This window comes from Lutjanus erythropterus, chromosome 7, assembly GCF_056507025.1.
Source record: "Lutjanus erythropterus isolate fLutEry1 chromosome 7, fLutEry1.hap2, whole genome shotgun sequence".
Lineage (NCBI taxonomy): Eukaryota > Metazoa > Chordata > Actinopteri > Lutjaniformes > Lutjanidae > Lutjanus > Lutjanus erythropterus.
This window is the reverse complement of record NC_139323.1, coordinates 7,080,093-7,091,965: the sequence shown is the minus strand read 5'-3', so window position 1 is coordinate 7,091,965 and position 11,873 is coordinate 7,080,093. Positions and strand designations below refer to the sequence as shown.

The 11,873-nt window shown below is 39.0% G+C and overlaps 1 protein-coding gene across 1 annotated transcript in view; it reads left to right on the top strand.

Annotated features, from left to right (window-relative positions):
- The first annotated feature begins 1,631 nt into the window (after positions 1 to 1,631).
- The window catches only part of btbd8 (BTB domain containing 8), a 37,178-nt gene continuing 26,936 nt past the window's right edge, over positions 1,632 to 11,873 (top strand). Inside the window, exons 1-5 of the mRNA XM_084722503.1 lie at positions 1,632 to 1,876; positions 3,257 to 3,405; positions 6,186 to 6,365; positions 9,757 to 9,881; positions 10,245 to 10,359. Coding sequence (XP_084578629.1) covers positions 3,302 to 3,405; positions 6,186 to 6,365; positions 9,757 to 9,881; positions 10,245 to 10,359 — 524 coding nt within the window. The 5' untranslated portion in view covers positions 1,632 to 1,876; positions 3,257 to 3,301. The remainder of the gene's footprint in view (positions 1,877 to 3,256; positions 3,406 to 6,185; positions 6,366 to 9,756; positions 9,882 to 10,244; positions 10,360 to 11,873) is intronic.

Sequence of the window (11,873 nt, the reverse complement as noted above, 5' to 3'; positions counted from 1 at the left end):
ACTGACATCATGGGACAAGAGGAAGGATGAGGTACACGACAATGACATCACCACCAGTCAGGGCCAAGCTCTTTTGTTGCCTTCATGGACAGTCGGAAATACTAAATTTAGCAGTTGAGGGTATATAAGGTCCAGGTCAGGATTTTTATGACCTTTTATTTAAATAAATATTGAATGAATAGCACACAGATCGGAGTGTAAAAATGATATTCCCGTTAACATTGTTTCTTATGTTTTATTTAATGCTTGTGTTGTTTCATTCAAAGAGAAATGAATGAGACTGAAACATAAGTTTTTGCAACAGTATGCTAAAATATTATGCATTTATTTTTTCTACCTGTGTTAAAATCTTAATAGCCCATATATTTGCCCAATCCATGCTTCTCCTCATATATCTACTGCAGCACAGCAAGGCTAGTTCAGTTCAGGATTATTTTCATTCCTGGTTCTGTCTGTAAAGAGCTGCAAGGGTTTTTATCTGCCCAGATGCTGATGAAGATCTCCACCTCTTATGTGAATGGCGGAGCAACTAAATAAGTAAGCAAGCCAGTTTACTGCAGCAGATTATCCCTGATCAGTAATGGCAATCCTTTTCAGCAGATCAGATCAAATATTAATTTGAAAATGTATTTGAAGATCAGATAATGGAGGATATACACAGCAATAGAATGTTTTTTTTTTTAGAAATAGCCCAACTTTAATCCAATTTAATGGTTAAAAAACGATAACCATAAAATAATAGGTAGGTACAGATCTGAGTTCCATCACTACCTTATTGTGCAGCATAGTCTGAGCCATTCCTCTCCAAGATATGGAACTCCACCAGCAGAGGGCACCTATGTGTCTAGAAAAAGAAAAGAAAAGAATAAAAAGAAGAAAGAGAGGAAAACCCTTTTATCTTTTTGACAGTGGGGTGTTACAGCAGAAAAGGGTATAACAAAATAGAAAGAAACATCAATAAAATGCCAGCAAGAATGCACCCATATTCAATCCTTTTGGTAGATCAGTAGTATCAGTATCCATTTAAGGATACTGATACTGGTACTGGTATCATAATTTTTTATCATAGCCCAACCTTAGAAATGATATTACACCTGAGTGAAATATTGGTATTGCACAGTTTGGATACAATAATACTGCAGTCAAATAGTCAGTTCATCTGCTAGGAGCACTGTTAATTGTAAAGTGTATTTAATGTCACAAAACCTTCTCATTATTATCAAATCAAAAGTTTATGTTCATATTCCCTGAACAATATTTTGCTCATTTCTGCATAAAACACTGCAAAACTATACAGCTTCTTAATTAAAAAAAATATTTTAAATATGTTTTCAGAATTGTTCAATGTTCTATTGCAGCTTCTTTGGTTTGCATGACTTGCAGTACTTGCTTTCATGTTATGTACCAACACCTAAAACCGACTTGACCTTACAGGTAGCACTGAAATTCGAGTTGGGGTACAGTACCTGAACGCACCTTCGGGAGCACGGTACCTCCTCGCTTGCACTGCGCATGCGCCACAGCCAGTTGTCGGTTTCTTCTGTTTTGCAAACCGTGCCTAGTGGGTGGTGAGCAGCGTGCAGCAGTGATGTCAACAACATCGGTCAGTGGGTCAGCCCGTTAACGAAGATAGACTAATTTTAGTCGCCGCTGAACCTCATTCTAACAGACAATTATCGGCTGTAATTTATTTCTACATGTCTGTTTTTTCACCGGGCGTTCAGGGTTTAAGGTTGAAGAAGATAACTAAGTAGTAACGGTCGCCTGTGTTAGCTAGTGTTAGCATGCTAGCCGCGAGAGGAAAATGAGAGTAGTAGTTAGCTATAGTATATTTAGCTTACACACAGAGAAAAAGCCGATACGTGTGTTAGGAAAGGTGTGTGTGTGTGTGTGTGTGTGTGTGTGTGTGTGTGTGTGTGTGTGTGTGTGTGTGTGTGTGTGTGTGTGTGTGTGAAAGTGGCGGAGTGTGATTTATTTTGGACGAGTGCTGCTTTAGAATAAATGAAACTTCTCATCGGGAGAAACTGGATATTCATGATGATGTTATCAATGATTTGTTTTCCTGGAAGCGAAGGGAAGCAGCTCATGTATCATTAAAGCTAATGTTGCCGTTTTAATAATACAGTTTAATCCTTTCAGGTCACATAATAATGAATCTGTGTGGGGTTGTCGCGGTTATCTCTTTCTATTTTAATTGGTTTTCTTCAAATTGGTAAAACAGCGCCTCTCTGGGTTGCAATGATGGTGGTAATTATGTCAAGTCACCTACAGTTGGGGGGGCAGATGAAGTTGGCATCCAGTGATTAAAAAAACAGAAGTATGTTAAGTACATAGGACTGCAACTAACGATATGTTTCCATTGTCGATTAACCGACCGACTGTCTTCTCGATTAATAGATGTTAGCTTTTAAATATCAGAGAATGGTGAAAAATGTCAATCAATCAAAACTGAGATATTTGTCATTTGTCAAGTTGTGCCCTTTGTCTTTGGTTTTTTTTTTTTTAGTTTGGTCAAGGGCTGGGCCATATATTGATATCGTATCGCTATCTTAATTTGAGACTATATACTGTAATATAAGACTAGATATCATCTTATGCCAAATTATGATATAAGAATATCCAAAATCTAAGTGTTGTCTTTTCCTGGTTTTAAAGACTTTGACTACTAAATTAATCACCAACTATTTTGATAATCTTTTTGAGTAAATTTTCAAGAATAAAAAATCAAAATTATCTGATTTCAGCTGTGAATATTTTCTGGTTTCTTTCCTCTTCTTCCCTCTATGACAGCAGACTGAATGTCTTTGGGTTGTGGACAAAACAAGACATTTGGGAAACTCTGATTGACATTTTTCATGATTTTCTGACATTTTGTGGACCAAACAACTGAGAAAATAATTGACAGATTAATCAATAATGAAACGTCATTTGCATCCCCAGTTGCATTACGGTAAAGTGATATAGTCTTCTGGACTTACCAGACTGTTCTATTATATGCCTTTCCCCACTTAGTTAGTTTATCCACATTAATCATTTATTTAACATAAATCTTACTGTGTTAATATTTTGTGAAAGCACTAGTACTTATCCCTGCAATATTGCAATATCCATATTTGGTCAGAAATACAGGGATATTTGATTTTGTCCATATCACCCAGCCATAAGACAACCTGTCTGACTTAGCGTCCTCAAAATGTTTCCACTGCATGCCGCTGAGTCCTATTTCTTCCTCTTCTTCTGCTTAATGAATTCACAGGCTGACGGCTCTGTCTTGTCTCTGTCTCAGACAACGTAATAAAACATGATCACCACTGAGGCTGCCAGAGACTTCCAGGCCAAAGAACGCAAATACAAAGAGCAGCTGAAGAGATGTTTGTCATCTGCTTTGTCTGCAGACCTAAACGGGTAAGTCATGTGACGGATAATGTGACAGATAATATGAACTGACCTGCAAAGGCCAGATGATGAATGATTGACAAATGTCAGTGATAATGGGGAAGTTTTCACACTGTAGACAGAGCAACACAGGGAGGGCTTTCAAATGGAAAAAACTTTTGGATTTTATGATCTTTTTTTGCTGCTTCTGCAGTTTATTTTAAAGGCACTTGAATAGTCACCATCACACAGTCAGTAATAGTGAACTGGTACAAAGAACCTGCTGGTAGATCCAGTTTAATCAGGACTCTTACTGTCATATAAAGCATATTTAACAGTTGTTTGACAAACAGATCTTACCTCATGGGCCTCTTTTAAGCCTTTAAAGAAGCACTCCAGTGCTAAGTGCAATATCCATCGCAGAACCAGATTACAATTTTTTGAGAAAGGAAAAATGTGTGAGAAGACAGCATTATATTGAAGTATTTTAGTTATGCTTAGATGGCCCAAAAATCTTGTAATGTATGTAAAAAAAAAAACGCGTTTTTTTGATACAGACCCCAACAATCAACAATTAAATTTTTTTTTTCAGTTAAAATTAAAATTGAGATGCACTAATCATATTGCATATAATTAAATTGAATTGATATTGATACTGAAGTGACTAAAATATATTTTGCTGCTGACCCTCCGCTGCAGTTCCATTTGCGTAGCCTCTGTGCTGGTACTGAATGTTCTCACTTTCAAAACACCCTTCATGTCAGTGTACTGCCTGTCAACTACGAACACGGCCTGCCGGCAGAAAGGTTTTTTTTTTGCTGTGAATGATTTAATTGTCAGCAGTGGCCTTTTTGCAGTTGTTCCACTGTTGAATAAGAAATGTCATCCACCCACATTTGACAAGCGTCTCAACTGACTGAGGAAAAAGGAGTTGAGGAAATAAAGTAAAATGAAGCTTTTAGGCACAAATTACACCCTAGTTATGACAGAGTTTCACACTTTTGTTGTATGTAATAGCATTAGAATATCCAACGAGGCTGGAGTCTTCCTCAGATAATAGAATCAGTGGGTTTGGAATATAAAACTCATAGAGCGAGTACCGTCCAGCAAATTTCACTGATGACTGGAAGCTCACACGAAACAAGCTCACGTGTGTTTGAGCACTTCACTGGGCTTCAGTCGTGAGTCTCCTTGTTGCACGAGTGGCTCATCAATTCAGGCACTTTTCATCAGAGGGTTACAGTAATGGACATACCAGCATTTGAACTCGTGCCGCCCAGTTGGCCTTGAGCTGACTGATTTCTGGGTCACCCAGATCAGTCATTGAGCTGGGACGAGAAATAATGATGGGGAAGAAGAAATGGACTGCCTCAGGACTCTGCATGTCTTACTGTGAAGTAGAAAAGTAGGCCATCAGATTCATCTCTGAATCTAAGATCATAGAGGTTGTTTAAGAGGAACTTTGTTTAGTGTCTCTTGTCTATAATATGTTGTTTTTCTAGTCTGAGTAGGTACTTCATTCACACTGGGCTATATGTATGTATTTTCATCTTCAACCAGTTAGTAAAGGGAAATTATGAGGGCATAGCCTCTGATTAAGTGTTCAGAGTTCTTGCTGGTGTGGAAATCTTGAAAACACTTATAATGTTGTGTTTTAAAGGCTTGAAAAGTACTTGGATTTTGGATAAAGTGGGTGAAGCAGCTTGAAATTGTAATTGCATTATTTTCATAATAAATGACTATCTGACTGAATAGTTCATCCTTTAGATAAAGATATAAAAGAAGTCAGAGAAAGCCTGTTTGCTTTTTGCACAAACTGAAGATGACTCTGCTCGAGCCTCACTTGCCACTCTGCATGTGTGGCTACACTTGGTGTGATCTGCCAAGTCTTTGTTGATGTGCACCCTCTGATGGAACAGCTAGTGGGAACACAACAGATCACAACATGCTGGGATGTTGCTGTTTCATGGGCATTGGATTGAAAATGCAAAATTAAAGAAAATGAAAAGGATTTTATTGAAATTTAAATAATTTGTCTAGCGTTTGTTTGAATGATTGTTTTGTATTTCGGTCTTTATATTGGATGCCAGGTGACACATTTTGAAACAGGAAACTTTGTTGTGTTTTCCTTTAATTTGTCACCCTTCTTTCGAATCACAAAATGAAATACTACTGAATAATTCTGGTAGTTCATAGCACAATGACATCTGATTTAATGTGATAAATATATGAACTATATCAGGCCTGCAGCTAATGGTTATTTTCATAGTGGATTCATCTGTTGATTATTCCATTAATCCATAAGTTGTTTGGTCTATAAAATGTCAAAAAATGGTGAAAAATGTTGATCAGTGTTTCCCAAAGCCCAAATGTCTTGATTTGTCCACAATCCGAAGATATTCAGTTTACTGTCATAAATGAGTAAAGAAAAAGAAAATATTCAAAATTAAGAAGTTGGAAATAGAGAATTTTTCTACTTTTTTTCTTAAAAAATTACCCAAACCAATTAATCAAAATAGTTTGTGGTTAATTTAATAACAGAGTAATAATTGATTACTTTCCTACTTCCTTGCGACCATTTATTTTTTGAAGAGCCTGGATTATCTCTTTGATCATCCTGCATTTTTCCCTGTTTTCCAAGCACACCCAACACATTGTATATCTGTAGTTGAATAAACAGCACAACCGGTCATCTTTTTTTCAAGTGGTGGAAAAGCTTGAAGATGCACCTGGAAAATGCTTGAAAAGTGCTTGAATTTTACTTTGGAACAGCTTGTATGAACCCTGAGTGTTTTAATGTGTTTCCCCAGGTTGCTGCAGGAGGAGCTGGAGGCTGATGTTTCTCTGTACGCCGGGTCGGGCTCGCTCCGAGCACACAGAGCCGTACTGTTGGCCAGAGCTCCCCATTTTCTTCGGGGACAGATGCACAAAGAGCCCACCATCATTCATCTGCCTGGCTATGAGCTGTCTGCGCTGAAAGATTTCCTCAGGTGGGCAGGGGGTGAAGTAATTGCTGATTTTCTGATTACAGCATTTATTTTTCAGTTTTTTTTTATATAACCTGTATTTGTCCTTGCAGAAGAAAGCTTCAAAGGCACAGTTCACCCCCAGAACACATTTTTCCTCTGACCTGTAGTGCTGTTCATCCATTTAGATTGTTTTGGAGATATCAGATATAGAGATGTCTGCTGTCTCTCCTATAATCCTCTCCTCTCCAAAAATCATGGCTCAGTTACTCAAGATAATACACAGATCTTTTTGTGAGCAGCTTCATGTAGGAACTTCTTTCTTTCTGCAGGGACTACTGTAGAATCTTTCTGCTGGAAAGAAAGAAGCTCCTGCATAAAACTGTTCACATCAAGGTCTGTGGATTATCTTGACCAGATCATGGTTCCTGAATGTATTTTTTGGTGCTTTGAGCACCACAAGTTGAGTCCCATTTAGTCCCGTTATCTTGCAGAGAAGGCAGAAAGGGGAAAAATGTGTAGTTTTTACATTTTAGTGTGAACTGTCCCTTTAATAACTTTTTCTGAATACATCTCCATAGTTTGAATTGAAGCTTTTGCTCTAGAGACATAATTTCCGTTCCTCCCCTGGTGTGACAGTTTCACAGACTCTCTGACAGAGGGCGCCAAGCACACCATCTTTAACCTGCAGGGTTTGCTGGTGTTTGCATGTTTGTTTCAAGGAGCACTGCAAATGCTGCAGCTATTAAATAATAAATTGCGCATCATGTTTTCATGTTAGTGTTGAGACACACAAACTGTATGAGTGTTTATAATCATCTGCTGTAAGTTTGCAGCGTAGCAGTTGTGTAGTTTTCGTCACGGATCTGCAGTGCGGTCTTCTAGAGTGTACAAGTCTTTGATCCACCGATTTGTGTCTGTGTCTCATTAGCAATTTATAATTAGGGCTAGAAGAAAGAGTTGCTCTCATTTGGTTGCACGACCATGGAGTCTAAAAGTTTGTTTAAAGCTCCTCTTACACATGGAAGCTGCAACATTGCTGAGATTCATGTTGAGACTGTTACTACAGAGCAGAACAATTTTAGGCTTTGGTTGAAAAATAATACCACAGAACAAAAGTGACACAGTATTCTTTAGAGTAGTACCTTTATACTAAGTTTGGGCACATAATCAGGTTTCCTCCAGGGGAAGGTTGGCTCTTACTGGAAATATGATTAAGGTGCCAGTATCATATCAGTAGGGATTTTAATTGATATGATTATATTGATATCAATGCCATTATCGATTCTGCTTATCAGCCTCATTCTTTATTCAGTCCCTCATTGATTCCTGATCAGTTTTCTGTCTGGAGAAAAACAGGTTTTCAGCACCAGTGCAGAAGACTTGGCAGAAGAGCCCAAGATGCTTGCAGCATATTTCAGAAGTGCTCAGCATTTCAGGAAACTATAACAGGTTGCTTCTGATTTCAGCCTGTCAGTTTACAAAATGTTTAGCTGACTAAAAACAGGAAATCCTGCGTAGGAGTGGGCGACATCCAAAATCTCCTATCACAGTATATGTTATTTTATGCCACGATACAGTTTTTTTCTCTGAATTCATTTAAGAAATGGTTTTAAAATAACCATAACATACTGTACGTCATCACATTTTATTATTTTTTTCTTTTAGTTTAGTTTTATTATTTTTAGTTCTTTAAGTTAAAAACAAAATTCTCATTTTGTAAATTTCTATATTATGTACAATTTCACTCTCCACTGTTTTCTTGTCTTTTTCTGCTGCGTTTAGCAAACCAACTTATGATCTGTTCAGACTGAAAGCAAAAGGTGTTATTTGCATGATCATATGTGTTTATTCACAACAAATAACCAGAATACAACTAGCGAGCAACAGCAGGCACTGAGGGCGTGTGTCCATATGCCTTTGTTCAGTTCAGCCTCATACTGACTTCAGCTCTCACCAAAGACTCCACTTCTTTATTTTCCCCTTCAGTCTGTCTTTTTTTCCCTCTCTCTGCTCTGTATTCAGCAGTTAACCTGGACGAAGAGAAACTAATTATAACACCCGACAGTGGAGGTCGGCACCTCCATGGCACGAAGTGAGAGTGAAGATAAATTCGCTTTTTAATCCAAAAAGTTTAAAAATAAACTCTCCTCCAGAGCTCCCTGGCACTCAGCAGCTGTCTGCTGGCGAGCAGCGTCTCTGTCTCTCCGCTCCGCCCGAGCCTCCACAGACAACACTTTGCAAAGCCCCATGATATGTGCACATTTATCTGTGAAGTTGAATATTTTCCACTTGCAAGAATTTTCGTGTATTTGCATTGCGTTATTGATGTCATCTGCTTTGTTTTCACTTTGCTTTCTGTGTGAACACACCTTTACACCGCCTCCAAACTTAGAACATGTGAAGTCACCCTTGTTTCTATATAGTTGGGGGACACTTTACATACTTAACTCCCAACAGTTGCCTGTTTTCCTTAAAAATCTTGTCCTTTTTGAGTATACCCCCACTGAAAGGGTGCTATGGATTACAGGGATGTAAGAAAATAGAGTATCACAATATTGATTCTCACAACACTAAATTGTGATAACCCCTGTATTATGATATGTATTGTATGGCCAGATTCTTGCTGATACACAGTCCTAGTGGGTGTGCTGCCTCTCAGCCTCTCTAATTAATCTCTCCTTGTCCATGACTGCTGAATGTAGGGGGGAACAGAAACGTCAAGGATCTCAGTGTGGAGCAAGTCTGAACTGAAACTGAACAAAAATAGAAGCAGGGCAAGCAGTTTTTCAAACAAACGACACGTCAATTAACCTGCTTGCTGACGCACAGAGAAGGTTAGGACATCCTCATTGGGGAAAAGTGAAACAATATGATGCGGAAGCAGTGTTCAAGATTCAACTGCCACACCCTCGGTGAGACTAGAGCTGCAATGATTAATCAATTATTAATTGGTTATTAAATGAATCGCCAACTATTTTGATAATCAATTGAATGGTTTCTCTCCCTACTCTTCTCTTAAACTAAACTGAATATCTTTGGGTTGTGAGCAAAACAAGACATGTGAGGACTTAATCTTGAGCTTTAAGAAACACTGATTGCCATTTTTTCACCATTTTTTGACATTTTATAGACAAACAACTATTCATCAAGTTAGTTAGTTGCAGCCCTTGCAGAGACAGTAAGGGACATCTCCCACAGTCACAACAGTATTGCCAAATCTCTACTAGTGGACACACTTCACTATCATTGCACAGCAGACACTGTCATAATGCCCAACCCTAATCCTGCACAGTTCAGGTTGTGGCTGGCCACTGTGTCACCAGAGTCACAATGCATCAAATGAGATTTTAATTTAAAAAAGTGTGAAAAGCTGTGTTTTAATTAACCTTTAGAGTTTCCCCCCCCCTTGCAGGCAAGTGTACACAGCAGACCAGAGCATGCGCTCGGCCGAAATAATCCCAGACCCGGTGGGCTCAGTGCCAGGAAATATTCTGTCTGCTCCTGACCCGGCAGACCTTCACAGTTCCACTGACTCAGGTAAACACACCAACATGTTTTTTCCATGGAGGGTTATTTTAGGTGATGTGACTGTTCAGCTGACCCCGTCCTGCCCCTCGCTTCACATCATGTTATCTCTACCATAATCCACTTAAGAGCTAATCTCATTTGCATCCCTGTTGTCGTTATTGCTAATTGCAGCACTGCCATGCTACGGCTAATGTACAATTCAGCTGTGTTTTAACAAACTGTTGTTGCAGTATTTTGAACTAAGTGGTTTAATGATGGCTCCCTCTGCTCTACACACACAATACGTTGTAAAATGTCTCACACGTTCGCTACCTCTGTCCTCATCACTGTCCCTCGGGTCTGTCCTCATTTTCCATCTCAACCTCACTCCAGATGCTGTTCTTGAGCCAGCCTCGGGCCTCGGAGCTGACCTGCTGGATCTGTACCAGAGAGGAGAGCAGTGTGACATCACCATCCAAGTGTCAGAGCAGGTCTTCTCCTGCCACAGGTAGAGCTATTTATAGTGACCTCTCTGCCCCCTACCCCCCCACGTCATACATCTGGAATCCAAAAGCCAGTTTTATCACCGTGGTGAGAGCATGTTCACTGCAGTACATCACAGCCACATTTACCAGATGTGAAACACCACAGAGGTCGCACATCTGCTGTTGACTCTTGCCAGTGCTGAGCAGTGGTGGGTGGTCATTCAGTGATGCAGAGGTAGTAGTAGCAGCTGGTAACCATGGAGACAGGTTTCTCCCAGCTCGTGCTCAGGGGAGCAGCCAGCCAGTGAGAGCTAGTTGCTCTGCAGCACTGATGTGTAGAGCAGCTCGATGTTAGCTGCTGCAGTTCTCACCCAGATGTTGAACCAGGGCTTCTCCAGCCCGATGCCCATATATACCTCTACTTCACTATTAATGTTTTTAACTGTCTTGAGATACATCATCCTTTTTACAAGAGAGAGTCATACACAAAAATACATTTACACATTGTACAGTAACATAGGTCATAAGGGGCATCACATAGAGAACTTGTCTATGTCAAACAGTTACATTCTTTGCAAAATATGTCTTTAATTCCTAGCATGAAAGGAAGTGTGTCCACATGAACAGATTTAAAGACTGTATTTAGATTTTTAAAAATTTGTCCAACTTTGTGCCTTTACAGATTGTCTCTTTCTCCACAGTCAAAAAACTTGTTTGACTTAAAATATATTTCCAACAACTTAAATAAACATAAAAAATAAACTTGGTGCCAAATTTTTTTAGCTCACCATATTATCAACATCATGGCTTGTAAATTTACTGACAAAGTGATTTTTATTGGCGTATTTATGGAAATTTGTATACAGTCAGCAGGTACATTAGGGAAACCCTCTCACTCCAGCAGCTCCCTCAGCATCCATAAGCAGGCCACTGTCCAGGTGAACATGCTCCATTACAGTATATGTTATGTATATTATATTATTCTCTCACCTATCTCAGTGAAAGTTAAGAATGAAATGCACAGAGCCAGACGCTGTGTGTCACAAAGGTGCCGTTAAATGGATCTTTTTAGCTGCTACACATACTCCATCTTTGAGGCATGTGGCTGCGTGCCAGCTGTGTTTTCTTAGGAGGTTTAAAGTTGGATAGATGATGATCAGCTTCAGTGTATGCATACTGAGTTTTGTCAAGTGATAATGCAATGCTTTACTGAATAGCTAATTAATCTTTCTAATTAACTAGGTTGTTGTAATTACGGCATCATGGACGCACAATGATTTGATTGATTGATTTTAACATGTGATGTAAAAACATACACAAGGTTGCTCTTCTGGTACAGTGAGGTATTTCAATCAGTTTTAAACAGATTTAATTGGTTTTTCATACAGTTCTGTGTAGTTTTTACTTGTTGGGGGTCATAGTCGCATGTAGAGAAGAAAAAGGGTCGTGTTGCGTGAGCGTCTGTGCCAAATGTATTTCAGCAGTTACATCCCCTTGACTGCCTCTGACCTAAAGCAGTGTTTCCATTTCATGATAC